The sequence below is a fragment of the Mytilus galloprovincialis genome, chromosome 4 (genome assembly GCF_965363235.1).
Source record: "Mytilus galloprovincialis chromosome 4, xbMytGall1.hap1.1, whole genome shotgun sequence".
Classification (NCBI taxonomy): domain Eukaryota; kingdom Metazoa; phylum Mollusca; class Bivalvia; order Mytilida; family Mytilidae; genus Mytilus; species Mytilus galloprovincialis.
The window spans coordinates 55560240-55579019 of record NC_134841.1 but is presented as its reverse complement, the minus strand read 5'-3'; the positions used below and the strand labels follow the sequence as shown (position 1 = coordinate 55579019).

The 18780-nt window shown below is 31.3% G+C and overlaps 1 protein-coding gene across 1 annotated transcript in view; it reads right to left on the bottom strand.

The window, feature by feature from the left end:
• Positions 1-18780, bottom strand: part of LOC143072478 (importin-11-like) — a 75866-nt gene that overhangs the window by 20074 nt on the left and 37012 nt on the right. The window contains exons 14-19 of the mRNA XM_076247404.1: positions 16067-16230; positions 15746-15786; positions 15212-15277; positions 10870-11034; positions 8491-8683; positions 3371-3450 (exon numbers count right to left, since the gene is read on the bottom strand). Coding sequence (XP_076103519.1) covers positions 3371-3450; positions 8491-8683; positions 10870-11034; positions 15212-15277; positions 15746-15786; positions 16067-16230 — 709 coding nt within the window. The remainder of the gene's footprint in view (positions 1-3370; positions 3451-8490; positions 8684-10869; positions 11035-15211; positions 15278-15745; positions 15787-16066; positions 16231-18780) is intronic.

Sequence of the window (18780 nt, the reverse complement as noted above, 5' to 3'; positions counted from 1 at the left end):
CTTTATTATGTATGTAAAGTGGTTTCACTATGAGTTCAAAATTTTAAATAGTAATGTAGAGGTCCTATGGTTTTAAGTAAGGACAATTTATCTACTTTGCCAGGATGGACTCACATTTTGAGGGTAGTCAAATAGTTTTACTCTAAATTCTAGTATTTGGATTGAGGACTACATTGGTCCAGAGGTTTCACTGTCTGTAGGAAAATCTGAACAATTGCAAATCATAGTGTTTGAAATCAGTTCGCAAAAAGCAAGCTGTTTAAATGCTTGTACTAGTTTGGAGTCCTATTTCAAAGTTTTTATACTGTTTTAGAGTTTGAAATGTGACATATTGAATCTCACCCATTTTAATGTGAATCTTGTGTTTTCAGTAAAGGCTTTTGAGCCCATTTTTATTATTATAATTTCAATAAAACATTTTTTTATCATAAAACATAAACATTTTCTTTTCACTGTGTGTTCAAAATTATATCATTGCATTAGATTAAATGAAAACAGTTAGATAAGATATGACATTTTTATAACAACACAACATCTATGTAGGCTGGGACATAAGCAATAGATTATTTAGTTTAATACCAATAATTGTTGAACTTATCAGATAAACAACAGCTTGTATAAATATTTCTGCAGACTAGTTTTTCCTAAAAAAAATTAATTGAATGTTTATCTAGGAGCCAAACTTTATATTTTGTCGAATGCATTTAACTGAATTATATTTGCAATATTAGATAAAAGTGCAACTGTTTCAATTGATTAAACAAATTTTGTCACGACTGAACATAATAAATTTTATATACAAAGACAACTTAATCATTGTTCAATCAAAATTATAACAAGTAAAACTGTAAACTATTTCTCCCTAATAATAACCCCATTTTAAAGGGAAACTTCGCAAAAAAAGTTTTCTAGATTATTGGGTATAATTATAAAAAAAATTTTAACAGAATTCAGGACAATCATTGATCAACAGACATCAACATTAATCAGCAGTATTAAATTATCAATTTCTTTCAATTGACTGTGATCTTAACAAGTCTTTCATCCTGTGTAATAACAATTAGTTACAAACACAACGGTACAAGCAGATCCCCAAGTTGATACATACAAACTTTGTTTTTGTTTGAAGTTCTTAAAATTCCTCAAATTGAGGAATGTTGTTTGATTTGCCGAATCCTTTCTGAAAATGTGCATTCAGTGTAATTGTTTTGTTATTATCTTGCAATAAAGAATAATGGATACTCATATGACTTTTTTTTATCTAATGATTCTCTAATCACAACTATTCAAAATGTTATCAACTTTAAAAAAATATATTGACTATACTCGATATTACACATAAAAACACCAACAAGTGTTATAGAAGCCTCTGATGTTACCTGAAGAAAAAAAAATACAATCACAACCACTTTTGTATCGACTTAAAATATTTCATCTTACTGGTACTCCAAATATATTCACACTTACCTGTTTTCATCCATCATTGATACTTTTTACAAATTCCATTTATACTAATCAAAAGTCTATATAGTTTATTCCTTATCATTTATTATGGGGCCGGATCGACTAGGGACGGATCAACTTGGGGCCGGATTGACTTGGGGCCGGATTGGTTTGGGGCCGGAACCACCGGATACCTTTTTTTTAAAACATCGTTGGTCAAATAGCTAAAGTATTATACGTTGTGAGATGAAGACTATTTTAATAAAGACATTACTGATTATGTATAAATTTTGTTGATGTTTTTCACACTTAAAAGAATATCTGTTCGGCTATTTTTATTTATTATTTATTTATAAATTAATTCAATTAAAATAATTCAGTATTTTATCGTTACAAAAGTAATCAGAAGTCATAATTCATTTAAAAGTGAGCTTAAGCAAAATATAAAAATATACAACCGCTATCCAGTTATTGTGCGACCTTATTACTTCCGTTAATTAATTTTAATTTTTTTTTACATTTCAGTGTCTAAAACTATCACTGCATTCAACATTCACTAAGTGTCACAAAACAATACACATCTTATTTCCACAATACAAGCAAGTGAAAATGTTTGTTGGAATGAAGCAAAAAGGTCAGAATACAAACATGTATTTTTAATACACTATCGATCATGTCAGTTTCAAATGTTTGTTTAAAGTATTTGTAGAAAAAAAATCATAAAAATGTTCTATTGTATGATTTACTTTTATTACTAAAATTCGTTTAAAAAAATCCACACATAAATCCTTCAATCTAATTTAAAAGTTGCATGGCTATCACTTATTTTTCGTTGGTTAATAGGTACACCAAAAATCGTCAGTGCACTTTTAAAATAGCGTTATTAGATGGTTAACGAACAAGACTTAAATGAGATGAATTTCACTCCCTGCATGCAAAAAGACTTAAACTACGTCACATAAGTCAGGAAGTTTGAAGAAATAAAATTAATAATTCCCAATTTTCTTCTTTATTAGTTTTCATATCAAAATAAAACTTGGTGAATATGTTTTTTATGGTATTATGAACATAATAAGATGAAAAGTGAAAAATTGTGAATTATGCCTTTAAGTATGCAGGTTGTAAAGTAATGGATGTACATATAGATTTCACCACTGCAACAAGTGTGTTATGATATTTCTTCAATCAAGACAGTTTAATTTTTAATATTTAAAGTGTGAGGCTTGCAGAGCCTTGAAAATAATTTAAATTAAACTGTTGAGAGTGGAGAAATATTGTGATTTACGAGTTAAAGTGGTGGAATCTGTTTCCCTAATGATTTTTATCCTTCCTTTTTCAAAGTTTTACAGAAAGTTGTGTTCTCTATATATGACTTCATAAAACTTTCGAGCAAGATTTTTGTACTCAGACTCGAGAATCAACCAATCAAAATACAGGATTTGGTGTTGCGAGCATGATTTTTGTGCTCCAAGCACTGAGCAAAGTTTTATGACTTCAACCCCAGCTGCTTTTTTTTCATGATGTCACAATAGGAAAATTCAGAAGAAACCAAGAAAATTTGAGGTCATAACTAAATTTTGACCAATCATTTCCTGAGAACTTAGTAAGGAGAAATATTTTCTCACACTGAAATATGAAAAGAGCACAAAAATTAGAGAAAGTTTGATATCAAATTTTTTAAAGAAGCTTCAATTCATAAAATGTGGCAAAAATTTCATACTTGGGCATTTTGCCTAAACATATATTAGTATTATGTTAACCCAAAGAAGATGAACTATTAATGGGAAAATGCATCCAACAATATAAAATGCTACAAATTTTCATTAAGATATGATTTGTTGTTCCTGAGAAAAATGACAAACAGGAAGGGGAAAGACAGTGGAAAACGCTAATACACCTTTTTGGAAGAGGCGTTATGTGAACATACCTGCATAAACTCAACAGGGCATAACAATATATAATCTTCTATAACTTTCAAACACATCCGTAAATTTTCTGTTCCAAGCTCTGAAAAATATTGGTTAATGGCATAAGAAAGACAACAATATTTTTGCAGTTATTTTTACCTATATTATCCCACTTGATTCAATTAGTAAAAAAAAATACATATTAATTTAATTGTTTGCCTACTTGATGTGCTTTTGACATGGAACTTATAAAGAACTAAAACTCAATATATTTCTAAGAGGAATAATTGTTGTAATTCTTAGGCCTAAATTCATATATTGTTTGTTTCCCCAATCCTGACCCTGCCAAGCAAGGTGTGGGTAGGTAGGTAGGAAAATATTTTTATTTTTTCCAAAAAGCTGGAACAATATCCTTCGATACAGCAAGCCTTAAAATCGGAAATGAATAAAATAATATTTAGTTTTGACAATTTTGTCGGTTGGCATTGGAGAAACAAACAATATTTTATTTTAGGCCTTATTTTCATATTTTCTCCTCAACAATATAAATGAGATGTTTACCATTGAGAAATCATAATCTGAAGATATTATAGAACAATAATATCATAACTGCATTCCTCAACTGATTAAGATTTGAAGCTATACAAGATACTTATTTATGAGATTACATAAGAGATATTGGAGAGAGACTGTTACAAAACATTATCTTAAGTTACAAGTGTATATTGTCTCCAAAATTTAGAGGAACTGACAAAGTAAAGATAAAAAAATAAGAAGATGGGGGTTAGGGTAGCAAATGACATACATCTCCACCGTAGATGTATGTTTGTTTTATGGTCATTTTTAGTGCGCAAAAAAAGCTCTGCACATTTTGTAGTTTGATACAGTGTGACACAGACTTCTGTCTATTATTTCATGCAGATATTTTTGTCATTGGGTTGCAGTCTTATAAATTTATTAAGCACATCTCTATTTATTCAGAGTAACTGGTAGTAAGTGATCTTTGAATGATGAAATAAGAGAACTCTCAGATCACAGATAGATTCAAACAGTCCCTCTAATTGATTTAACCAGAACTGTTCATAAATAGGTGTATTTCTTTTCTTTTTCTGTGTTTGTTTGAGTATATCAAAACAACCTTGGTGGTCTCGTGCTCACTCTGACAGCAGGAGGTCATCAATATGACCTCAGTATGTAAAACCAAAGTTTTGAAAATTGGTTTTTGCTGCAAGCATGCTTCTCAGTTAAACATGGCATTTAGGAGTCAAGACAAGTTTGCTCAAGGATGAACTTAGGTGAGGTTTTGGTATTTGTGTCAAATGTTCGGACTCCTTGGTGTTTTTCCATACAATACAAGGTAAAATATTTTGCCTTAACACATGACATGGGCAAAATCTCTTTGTTCTTACTGTACTATAATCTAGATAATGCACAGCAAAGGTGTGCATTAACTACCTCAGATATACTGCACAGTTCAAATCTATTTTTACCTTTAGGGGCGGTTCCTAGATGTTGACAGGGGCGTTATTCTATCAAATTAAAAAAATATATCACAGAGTGTAGCGAGACTAAAACAATATTGACGATTTTAAGGCAAAACACGATACTTTGTCCAATCCTAGGGTGAACGATATGTTCGTCCCCACCCCCGAATCCGACTTCTGCCTTTAAATTACGACAACATTTAACTTTGTACAAACATCGTAGTTTCAAAATAGGAAAAAAGAAAGGTTTCTCATTCCTTTTTTTTTCATCTTAGCTTGAACATAAAAATTTTATTATATTTTGCGTACAACATAAATCTTAAATCAGTGTTTTAAAGTCAGAAAGAAAGTTAAAACAATGTTTGGTCATTTCCGCCAAAAAAGAAATGTATCTAAGAATATCCGAATAAAAGAAATCTGATTTGGATTAGTTTTAGACTCAATGGAATTTAATATAACGACTTTTTCAATATCTATTCCTAGCTGGAGATCAATCAGACTTCATTTAGATGGACGTGTCTTAAAAATTAATACAGTAGATACAAAGAAATTTGGGGGAGGGGGAGGAAAAGATTGGAAAGAGAAACGTATTTTCTGTTTATTCAACATTTAAAATTTAGGTAATATAACATCTTCCTCGGTTAATCTTTCTCTATTAAAGCACATCATTGATGGAAAGATATTCAAAAGCAATTAATCTAAACTCAATAACCCTTTCAGTTATGATTTTTTTTTCATACAACGATTTGAAGGTACTCAAATTGTCAAAGTCTTAATCATCACTTATTAAATAAAAAAATGGGAATAGATTAAACAGAAACATTAAGAAACCAGATGCTCCGCAGGGCGCAGCTTTATACGACCGCAGAGGTTGAACCCTGAACGGTTGGGGCAAGTATGGACACAACATTCAAGCTGGATTCAGCTCTAAATTTGGATTGTGATTAAATAGTTGACACAGCATAGGTTTCTGACACAGAATGAATGTGGTCTAATGAACTTAAAAAAAAATGTTTGCCTTTGAGCAATTCACTATGCTGTTGAATATTAATCCTCTCAAAAAAATGTTTGAAGAAATTTTCTTTTTATTTATGAAATCTGAAATGAAAAAAATTGACCCTCCAATTTTTTTTTCACATCCCCCTTTCCCTTATTTCAAAACTGATCTCAATTCAAATTTCTAATGAAGTTTGCAACAATAACTACTCATTTAAATACATCATAAAATATTAAAATGTAAAAAAAGTGCTTGTTATCACTGAATGGTAAAGATTGTTTTAATCTATCAGTTGGTAGTAAAAGTGAATATACATTGTATATTGTATAAAACAATGATTTAAGTTGATTCAACTACTATTCTGGACAAAGAAAGATAACTCCAATTGAAATCCAATTGGAATTTCTTGCTATTACACAATATTGTGCAATTAGATATTTCTTGCTATTGTGGAATACTGTGCAATTGAAAATATTGGCTATTGCACAATACTGTGCAATTGAAGATTTCTTGCTATTGCTGAATACTGTGCAATTGAAAATTTCTTGCTATTGAACAATACTTAATATAATAATTTTGGATCCTGATTTGGACCAACTTGAAAACTGGGCCCATAATCAAAAATCTAAGTACATGTTTAGATTCAGCATATCACAGAGGCCCAATAATTCAATTTTTGTTAAAATCAAACTTAGTTTAATTTTGGACCCTTTGGACGTTAATGTAAACCAATTTTAAAACGGGACCAAAAATTAAGAATCTACATACACAGTTAGATTTGGCATATCAAAGAACCCCAATTATTAAATTTTTGATGAAATCAAACAAAGTTTAATTTTGGACCCCGATTTGGACCAACTTGAAAACTGGGCCAATAATAAAAAATCTAAGTACATTTTTAGATTCAGCATATCAAAGAACCCCAAGGATTCAATTTTTGTTAAAATCAAACTAAGTTTAATTTTGGACCCTTTGGACCTTAATGTAGACCAATTTGAAAACGGGACCAAAAATTAAGAATCTACATACACAGTTAGATTCGGCATATCAAAGAACCCCAATTATTCAATTTTTGATAAAATCAAACAAAGTTTAAATCTGGACCCTTTGGGCCCTTTATTCCTAAACTGTTGGGACCAAAACTCCCAAAATCAATACCAACCTTCCTTTTACGGTCATAAACCTTGTGTTTAAATTTCATAGATTTCTGTTTACTTATACTAAAGTTATGGTGCGAAAACCAAAAAAAATGCTTATTTGGGTCCCTTTTTGGCCCCTAATTCCTAAACTGTTGGGACCTAAACTCCCAAAATCAATACCAACCTTCCTTTTGTGGTCATAAACATTGTGTTTAAATTTCATTGATTTCTATTTACTTAAACTAAAGTTATTGTGCGAAAACCAAGAATAATGCTTATTTGGGCCCTTTTTTGGCCCCTAATTCCTAAACTGTTGGAACCAAAACTCCCAAAATCAATCCCAACCTTTCTTTTGTGGTCATAAACCTTATGTCAAAATTTCATAGATTTCTATTTACTTAAACTAAAGTTATAGTGCGAAAACCAAGAAAATGCTTATTTGGGCCCTTTTTGGCCCCTAATTCCTAAAATGTTGGGACTAAAACTCCCAAAATCAATCCCAACCTTCCTTTTGTGGTCATAAACCTTGTGTTAAAATTTCATAGATTTCTATTCACTTTTACTAAAGTTAGAGTGCGAAAACTAAAAGTATTCGGACGACGACGACGACGCCGACGACGACGCCAACGTGATAGCAATATACGACGAAAAATTTTTCAAATTTTGCGGTCGTATAAAAATCTACCATTAAATCGCAATTTTACAAAAAGTCTAAACCCCAAAAAAGTTGTCAATTTAAAACTCACCAATGAAAGTCGTATTTCCCCCTTTCTTAGGATCTGTGGATTGCGAAAAATCGTCCACATCTAAAACGTTCACGTAAATTAATGACGTCATGTGTTAAAACAGTTATTGGCCAATCAAATCGGTATATAGAATTTAATCTGCACGCGCCCAAGATGACCCTTTAACCTGAACTCCTATGTCGTTCGGGTTAATAAGGGTCACCTGAGCTGTGCAGATTAAATTCTATATACCGACTTGCTTGGTCAATAACTATAACATAATACCCATTTATTTTTTCATACAAGATTGAATAACTCATAAATTGTCATTTACCAAAATTTAAGAAGATTCTTGATTTTCTTTCTTTTGATTTGAGACCCAAATAAAACCAATGCAAATATAAGGTAAAAGTGCAAGTCAGCTTTTTCCGCCATATTTAAATATAAAATATCTTGAAAAGAAGCTCCATGACCCATCAATACTTTTAGCTTATTTTGATTCTTAACTAATGTTTTTCCGGCTTATAGTGTCAATTTTAGATTCTTGATTTATTTAATTTCACCTAAGTACATCCTTAAAGTCAAAATATTGTGTCAGAGTAGGGTGACATGTATCAATGTTAACTGTTAATGAACTAGCACTTCAAAAATCTGGCTCGTTGTGGCAGTCTTGTACAAGGCAGGTTCATATTTACTTCACATTAACATGCTAACATCCTGGATATGCATTTTTAACCTGCAATAAATTTGTAAACAGTCATCTATCATCATAATTATCATCTAGTATATTCATACCTAATAAACCAGTCATATTTGAAAACAGCTGTAGCATATGGTCTGTAGAAGCTGATGTATTCTGTAGTGTGACATGCCATAATTCTACCCCATCTTCTACCAGATATATATACTGGTCTTGTGTCACGTCAGTCGACATCTGTATCACAGGCAGCAGGAAATTAAACATACACGAACAACTTGTACCAAATCCCTGAAATCAAGAATCAAAATCTCAAAATATACATAACATAGGATCGTACATTAAAATCAAAAGGCAAACTAGGAAAATATTTCAAGGCCATGATAATATCAATGTCCAATATCGTATGACTTTTTTTCAATGCTACATGTTAGTATTGTTTTCTATCTAACATTTTGTTATTGTTATGTTTTTCTTAAAGATAGCAATCCTATTGTTTGGATTTTAAACTAATTCACTTTGTATTCTTATTCTTATCATTAATATTAAACACAGAATAGATGAATCAAAAATGTTTTCTCAGACAAATTTAATATTACCGTCATTTGGTATTTATAACGCGCACATTTATTCCCTGGGTCATGTTTCTTGTAAGAGGGGTGCGCGTTATACATGACTACAAACATTTTCTTAGTCTAAACTCCGACAAAGAAATTTCCAAGTGACGTGAAGAGTATGGTATATATTTGCATAAACCTCAATTTTTTTTTATGTTTTACATGTTATATTTATTATACGTATTGTCATGTTTTATTCAAATAAAAAACGTTTTATATCTTTGTTGTTACTTTTATTGTGTAAACTTGGTCCATCTGATTTGCAATCCAGAAATTTGTCATGTCTTAATAAAGACACAATAAAGCTTTGGTTGACGGTAAAATCAGCCTCTGTGTTCCTTGTTGACATAACTTACTGTTTTTGTATGTGTTCATCATAGAAAGTTGAAGAAAAATTTGTAAGGGTTCCGCGGAACCCAGTGTCTCGCCTACTTTTGCTGTAAATCGCAGGCTCAACAAAAATGAGGAAAAAAATCAATAAAAATATTCCTCTTATACTATCTTATGATTGTAAGAAGCTTCTGTCCAAGTTTGGTAAAAATTTAGGATAGTTAATGAATCTAATAAATGTTTTGAAAACTTTAACTGTAGACTGTATGTAATGTTAACTGGAAGAAAATCTAAGTCCATTTAAAAGTAAAATACAGAAAAAAATGGAGTTATCTTTTTACAAAATTTACTTCTGGATACTATCTTATGATCATAAATAAGCTTCTGTCCAAGTTTGGTACAAACCCAGGATAGTTTAAGAAAGTTATTAAAATTTTAAAAACTTAAACCACAGAGTGAATGTAATGTTTCCCTGCAGAAAAACTAAGTCCATTTTAAAGTAAAATATGGAAAAAATGGATTTATTTTTTTTACAAAATTTACTTCTGGATACTATCTTATGATCATAAACAAGCTTCTGTCCAAGTTTGGTACAAACCAAGGATAGTTTAAGAAAATTATTAAAACTTTAAAAACTTTAACCACAGAGTGAATGTAATGTTTCCCTGCAGAAAAAACTAAGTTCATTTATAAGTAAAATACGGAAAAAATGGAATATTATTTTTAAAAAATTTACATCTGGATACTATCTTATGATCATAAACAAGCTTCTGTCCAAGTTTGGTAGAAATGCAGTATAGTTTAAGAAAGTTATTAAAATTTCAAAAACTTTAACCACAGAGTGAATATTTGTGGACGCCGCCGACGACGACGACACCGACGACGACGGAATGTAGGATCGCTTAGTCTCGCTTTTTCGACTAAAGTCGAAGGCTCGACAAAAATGTATGAAAATTGAATAAACCACACTCGTTTTGAAAAGATAAACGGCCATGATCGCAAGTCATGTGGGTCAGTCATGTGACTTAATATTGTCAAGTGATGATTTACTCTATGAGAAGTTTATTTTTATAAATATGTTTTTACTTTGTAACTTTTCAATGTTTAAACAACTGTTTGAAAACATGATAATATCATAATTACAACCTGAAAGAATTTAATTAGGAACAAGGTCAACCTGTCACTAATTTGTTTTGACATCGATTATAGACCTGTTGATTGAGGTGTGATAATCCGGATTAACAGCTAGAATCATCATACAAAAAATGAAAATTATCATTAAAAAACTAAACTTTAATGAATATTTATCTCAATCTAATAAAATTCTTATTCATTTGTTAGAATATTTGCAATTTCATATTTATTACATATTCTGGACGGAATTCTTCGATATTGGTGTCCATTTAAAAAACTTCCTGTTTACCGATAAACTTCCTGTTTGCTGATTTTGGAGCTATAACTTTTTAGAAAATATGTAGTTACGACAATAATTAAATCCACAATATATCAATACAGTGTATACAGTCTTACTTGTACAAGATGTATGAGTGTAGTAAGTATAGCACATCGTAACATATTATGTTCAGCTGACTCTTGCCACAGAGCTGGTAGATAGTGGATCAAGGCTGTGGCATATTGCTGTATCTTTGGTCCAACTCTTTCAATCACAAATGATATCACATGTAATACTTGCATCTGCAAATTAATTCAATTTCAATCTCATGTAAGAATATTTGTAAGTGAAGTATGCTTTTGTTTACATAAGGTCATGGTCTTTGTTTTACATTTGTCATTTCTGGGGCCTTTTATTGATGACTATGCCCAAAGTGTTTAATCCATGTTGAAGGCTATACAGTGACCTATAGTTGTCAATTTCTGTTTCAATTGGTCCTTTGTGGAGTGTTATCTCTTGGCAATCATTTGTACGTCTTATTATTCTTATATATGATCAATTTTGCATGACATACAAACTATACTGATATTTCAAAAGGTGAACTGCAATAAAAACATTGATCATTACATATATTTATTGACGTAAGTAAATAAGCAAGAGTGGGCTTATATGTAGAAACAACAATTAACATGAGTTTAAAAACAAGAGGCTCTCAAGAGCCTGAATCGCTCACCTTCAATTTTTTTGTTTAAATCATTCATCAATGATTATTTTTGTTTTTCAGTGTGTGCTAAAATATGCCATTCAAACATTCTTTGTATCTGTCATATTTTTTTCACAGGCAAAAATAATGCATTTTACCCCTAGCAACATTGGCTATTTTTCTTGAAGTAAAAGGAAATGAAAGAACATTTAAAATTAATAATAATTAGAGTTATCTCTCTTTGCATATTTTAAGTCAGTGTGTAGAAACCAAAAAAATAACTAAATCTATATAAATTAAGTTAATTATCTCCCTTCAAATATTTCAGACCAAGAATATTTTCCTTTATGCACATTCTCTGGTCATGTACTGCATCTGTGTAAAGTTTAATTAATATTGGTACAGTCATTTAGGAGGAGTTGTGCTTATCTCCCTTGAAAAAAATCTTACCAGAAATATCTTTCTTCATGCACATCTACATGTTGTGTACAAAAACTGTGTAAACTTTCACAATATTGATTAATCTGTTTAGGAGTAGTTGCGCTTACAGACTTGTTGCCATTTATAGCTATATTTTAAAACTAAGTAAAATCAATTATCTCCCTTAAAATAATTCCGACCAGAAATATTTTCCTTCATGCACATCCTCAGGTTGTGTACTACAACTGTGTGAAGTTTCATTAATATTGGTTCATCCATTAAGGAGGAGTTGCGTTTACGAGACATATGGACAGACAGACGGACGGACAGGGTGATTCCTATATACTTCCCCAAAACTTTGTTTTTTGGGGGGTATAAAAAACACAAATTAATACAAGTTACCCTTAGGATTGTTAAGTTTTAAGTTAAAGTGAAATTGGTTCAGTAGTTTAAGAGAAAAAGATTTTTTTAAGTTAGCAAACAATGAAAAATTGTGTAAAATTATCATTAAAGGGCAATAACTCCTTAAGGCGTCAACTGGCATTTTTAGTCATTAAACTTATTTGTAGATCTTACTTTGATAAACATTTTTGTTGTTTACAGTTTATCTCTATCTATAATAATATTCAAGATAATAACCAAAAACTGCAAAATTTGCTTAAAATTACCAATTAAGTGGCAACAACCCCACAATGAGTATCGATTTGTCTGAAAATTTCAGGGTTGATAGATCTTGACCTAATAAACACTTAAACTCCTCAACATATTTGCTCTAAATGCTTTAGTTTTGAAATACAAGCCAAAAACTGCATTTTAACCTATGTTCTATTTTTAGCCATGGCGGCCATGTTTTTTACAAAACACAAACTTTATACAAGATACCCTTAGAATCATTTAGCATAAGTTTACCTGCAATTGGTTCAGTACTTTCAGAGAAGAAGATTTTTGAAAGTTAACAAATATGATGAACAAATTGTGTAAAATTGTCTTTAAAGGCCAATAACTCCTTAAGGGGTCAATTTACAATTTTGGTCATTATATCTTATTTGTAGATCTTACTTTGCTGAACATTTTTGCTGATTACAGTTAATCTTTATCTATAATAATATTCAAGAAAATAACCAAAAACTGCAAAATTTCCTTAAAATTACCAATTAAGTGGCAGCAACCCAACAATGGGTTGTTTGATTCATCTGAAGATTTCAGGGCTGATAGACCTTGACCTAATGAACATTTTTACCCCATGTCAGATTTGCTCTAAATGTTTTCGTTTTTGAGATATAAGCCAAAAACTGCATTTGACCCCTATGTTCTATTTTTAGCAATGGCGACCATGTTTGTTGATAGATCAAAACTTCGGGCCAGGTGAGCTAAAAACGATATAATAAATGACTACAACATATGTACATAACATCACCAAACAACTGAGATGAGCACTCATAAGCGTAACGATGTAAGCACATTTAATTTTTAAATAAGAACCAGATGCTCCGCTGGGCGCAGCTTTATACAACCGCAGAGGTTGAACCCTGAACAGTTGGGGCAGGTATGGACACAACATTAAAGCTTGATACAGCTCTGAATTTGGATTGTGATTAAATAGTTGACACAGCATAGGTTTCTAGCACAGAATGAATGTGTGGTCTAATGAACTTGAAATTTATTTTTTTATTTTGAGCAATTCGCTATGCTGTTGAATATTAATCCCCTCAAAAAAAATATTTGAAGAAATTTTCTTTTTAATTTCTAAAATCTGAAATGAGAAAAATTGTAACCCCCCTCCAATTTGTTTTCACCTCCCCTTTCCCTTATTCCAAAAATAATCTCAATTCAAATTTCTAATGGAGTTTGTAACAATAACTACTCATCTAAATACATCATAAAATATTAAACAAGAATGTGTCCAAAGTACATGGATGCCCCACTTGCACTATCCTTTTCCATGTTCCATGGACTGTGAAATTGGGTAATAATCTAATTTGGTATTAAAATTAGAAAGATTATACTATAGGGAACATATGTACTAAGTTTCAAGTTGATTGGACTTCAATTTTATCAAAAACTACCTTGACCAAAAACTTTAACCTGAAACTCCCACTTTCATTTTCTATGTTTAGTGGACCGTGAAATTGGGGTCAAAAGTCTAATTTGGCTTCAAAATTAAAAAGATTATATCATAAGCAACAAATTTACTAAGTTTCAAGTTGATTGGACTTCAGCTTCACCAAAAACTACCTTGACCAAAAACTTTAACCTGAAACTCCCCCTTTCATTTTCTATGTTCAGTGGACCGTGAAATTGGGGTCAAAAGTCTAATTTGGCTTTAAAATTAGAAAGATCATATCATAAGCAACAAGTCTACTAAGTATCAAGTTGATTGGACTTCAGCTTCATCAAAAAACTACCTTGACCAAAAACTTTAACCTGAACGGACGGACGCACAGACGGACAAACGGACACACAGACGAACGGAGCCACAGACCAGAAAACATAATGCCCCTCTACTATCGTAGGTGGGTGTAAAATTAGAAAGATCATATCGTATTTATTTGAAGAGAGATTTATATGCTAAACACAAGTCATTGACTGGAAACTACAAAAATGCTTATTTGGGCCCCTTTTTTGGCCCCCAACTTATTGAAACCCCCCTTGGAGCAAGAACCCCAAAACTCACTTCAATCCTTTCTTTTGTAGTAAGAAACCTTTTAGTATAATTTCAGAGATCCATAAACTTAAACAAGTTGTCTGTAAACTAGAAAAAAATGTTCCTTTTTTGGCCCTTTTTATGGCCCCTTATTTCTACACGTTCGGGAAAATTAACCCCAAACTGAATCCCAGCCTTCCTTTTATTATATGGAACCTTGTGGTACAATGTCAGAGAGATCCATACAGTAACACACAAGTTATTATCCAGAAACTAGAAAAATGCTTGTTTTTGGCCCCTTTTTGGCCCTTACTTCCTATCCTGTTTGCCCCATAACCCTTAAAATGAATCCCAGCCTTCTACTTAAGGTATTAAACATTGTGGTACAATTTCAGAGCAATTGAAATACTTATACACAACTTATTGTCTCAAAACTAGATAAATACTTGCTTTTGGGCCCGTAATTCCTAAACCTTTGGGACCAGAACCCCCAAAATCAATCCCAACCTTCCTTTTAAGGTTATAAACATTGTGTTAAAATTTTATTGATTTCTATTTTCTAATACTAAAGTTATTATCCGGAAACCATGTGTCTTCAGAGGACGCTGACGATGACCACGACATGATTCCAACATACGACCAAATTTTTTTAAAATTTTTGTGGTCGTATAAAAAAGATACAAAAGATTGTTTTCTAGCTAAATAAACTTACTTTTGTGTCACATTCTCTAACCTCTTGTAGAAGTTGAAACAACAAAGAAAACAAGGTTTCCAAAAACTGAAAAAAGGTAGATTAAGCATTAACAGAAATGCCATGGCAATGAAATTTGGTCTTATAATTAACTCTAACTTCAGAATGTCTTCTTTCCCTTTTTTGTTTTTCTTTAGAACTTTTACATACAGATCTAAACCATTGTCATCAAGATATATTAATGTTGTCAACCATTGGAGAATGGCAAAGTTAACATCAAAATAAAACTTCTGATCTATCTGAGAACAAGCAATCCACACATTGTCTATATGGAAAATAAACAACCTGTTTTTAAGCAAGCTTAAGACTTCTGATTTCTTTTCTTTTGTACAATTTCTATTTTTAATTTTTAAAGAGCATTTTTTTACCATATTCATTCTTCTTTAACTAAAGCTTGTGTATTACAGGTATCAGTAATAATTAGAGAAGTGAAATGCTTATGTAATGTAGAAATAGTTCAAATATTCAATATTATTAAGATTTAATCACACTTACAGGTAAAAACTGATCAACACTAAATTCAAAATCATCCACTGGTAATACTGTTAAGGAATTTTATATCAAAAGTGACAGAAATCTGAACAATTTTGCTTCATATGTAAAATTGACCAACAGTTTCTGATGAAATTATGCAACATTTTGAAAAATGGGGTAAGTTAACTGTTGAATTGTTTGAAATACTCAGTATTTTCTACCCTGGGAATTGTTAACCTTAGCTGGGTTTTGTTTTTTTAGTGTGTTCAGTAAAAAATACATGTACAGACATTATTCAGGTTTAAGACTTTGAATTATTCTTTAACTAGTAGAAAAGGATATCAGTTTTCAGTGTCTGAGCAGCCTCTAATCTCACAACCAAATCCTCCTCCTTTGCCAGGAGAGGTATCAAAGCTTGGTATAAATTAGGTCTCAGGCTTTGTGACATCTTCACTCCTACCCACTGCCCAATCAACCATATCACTCGTCGTCTAATTATTCTGTAACTGTAAAACAAAAATAAGTGGTAATTTATAATAATAAAGTTTGCAGTGGTTCTCCATTTTTTTTCTTATAGATAAACCTATTCATCTTATTGCTATTTTTCAGCAATTACTGCATGGCCATCACAAACATTCCAAAAAAACTTAAATGTATAAGAAAAAATGTCTGACTCAAAAATGCAAAAGTGATTGTATGACATCAATGTTCAAAAGTAGCAAAAATCTTGAATCAAGTGCAGCTGATCAAGTTTCACAGATTCTGAAATAGCTATAAAGATCTATTGAACATGAACCTAGTGCATTTACTCTAGCTTTCATTGTTTGTAAAGTGAACCATGATTTTTTGGTATATATTACAAAAGATTTTTTTCTTTTTTTTTCTAGTTTATTTAACTTAATCTACCACCGGTGTCAATGTGATGATCGTAACTGCAGTTACGATCATCCCAATATGGTGGACACAAATATAGGGAAATTTTATAAGGCTGATTTCTCCACTTTAACAGCTTATTTTCAGATTTGTATCATGTCAAGAAACATCTTTATAAGCATTGCCATTGAAATATTTTTTCGGACCGGATGGAAAAGCAACAAGAAGAATGAAAATCGAGATACAAAAAATCATGATGATGATCGTAACTCTTGTTTATTTTTATTAACGATGATCGTAACTTTTACTTAAGATGATCGTAACTGTCTGTTCCAACGAAGCATTTTCTGATAAATAAGGACAAATAAAGCTGTCTAGTATGAAAGAAAATGTACGTTATCAGCTGATTTTGTGATAATAATAAGGAACGATCACTGAGGGGAGGGTAACGTCCTATTGGTAAGTGCACAAATGGTTATGACTTCTCAAGATTTCGTATTTATTTTTTATCTAGTTCAATATTAAAATGCATTGGGGGTTAACAACTTTATATTGATTTCATATGTTTTATATAAATAAGATATTGGACAGTTCATATTAATGACCAGTTTGTTAAAAAAGGAGATTTTATTCATCCCCCCTCCCCCCTACACTTTATAGGGACAAATAGCACCTTTCGAGGATCTGGTATTTTTTGGGGAATTCAGACTTTATAGCTTCTTTTATTAACAGATTTGCGATTCTTAAAGGAGAGGTTGAAAAAATAAAGCATTAAGAAGTTCAATCATATCTGTTGAATGAAAAAAAAACCCAATAAACCGTCAATAAAGGAAGCTACTATTTGATTTTTATTTGGGGGAGGGGCTAGGATGAATTATTTTGTCTTGCATTTTTTATGTTGAAATCTCTATCCTGCGTTTTTATTTTTACTCTATTTGGTCCTGCTTTTTTTCAACCGGTTTTTTTTTCATCCTGATTTTTTTTAACGTAAATTGTCATCCTGCCTTTTTGTTTGGCCAAGATGTTCATCCGGCCTTTTTTTACTCAAATCTCCTGTCCTGCCTTTTCGGCTAAATTTCATCACCCCTTATAAAAATCAAATGGTAGATACCTTATTGATATGTTTGGCTTAAAACAACTTCTTCGACCAACTTCAATAATACATGTCATATACCGTAGAAATATAAGGATTTGTAGCTTGAAAAATCTTATATGAACGTGTATACCATCTATTTCAACTTTTCCTTCTTTATATAAATAGCCAACCCATGGTAAATATAGGTAACAGTAGTCCAGTGGCGTATCCAGAGATTTTCATAAAGGGATGGGGGACTGGCTGCCTAAGAGTAGGCCCGCTACAGTCATGCTGCATTGATTCCCTATACAATCAACCAAATTTCCCCCACAAAAAAGGTGATGCGAGTACCTTGACCCTCCCTCAAAGTCCGGCTCTGTAGTCTAGCAATGTTTAATAGTCATAGTTTGATTATGAAAAAATAAGGCCAGGCAACAAACCGATAGAAAGTCATCAATATAATGTAACTTCATGCCTTCCTTTACTTTATTAAGTGAAAGTTTTGGCCTGTATTCTTAAACTGTATCATGAAAATGATATTTATATCAACTTCATATCAACGTAAATCCATTTTGAATGTTATAACTAAATTACTCATAAAAAAATAATATTGAGGACATTTGCATATAAGTCTGCTAATCTCTTTATGTTATTTCTTTTTATAATAGCGGTTTTCATTTATTCTTTGTTTAATTTTAAAATCATGATATATTTTTTTTCGTGACTGCTAAATAGGGTGTTCATTTAGTGAAAACAAAACATTCATAAATTTTGAGTTACGATCATCTTTTTATAAAAACAAGTCAAAGTTACGATCATCTATAGACGAAGTTACGATCATCATCGTGATTTTTTTAATCTCGATTTTCGTTCTTCGGGTTGTTTTTCTATAATTTATGAAAAACACATTCAATGGCAATGCTTATTAAGATTTTTCTTGATAGAAAACAAATTTGAAAATAAGCTATTAAAGGGGAGAAATTAGCCTTCTAAAATATCCCTATATTTGTGTCTGCCATATTGGGATGATCGTAATTGCAATTACGATCATCACGTTGACGCCAGTGATCTACTGAGCATACTAAGTGATGAGTGTTTTTACAGCAGT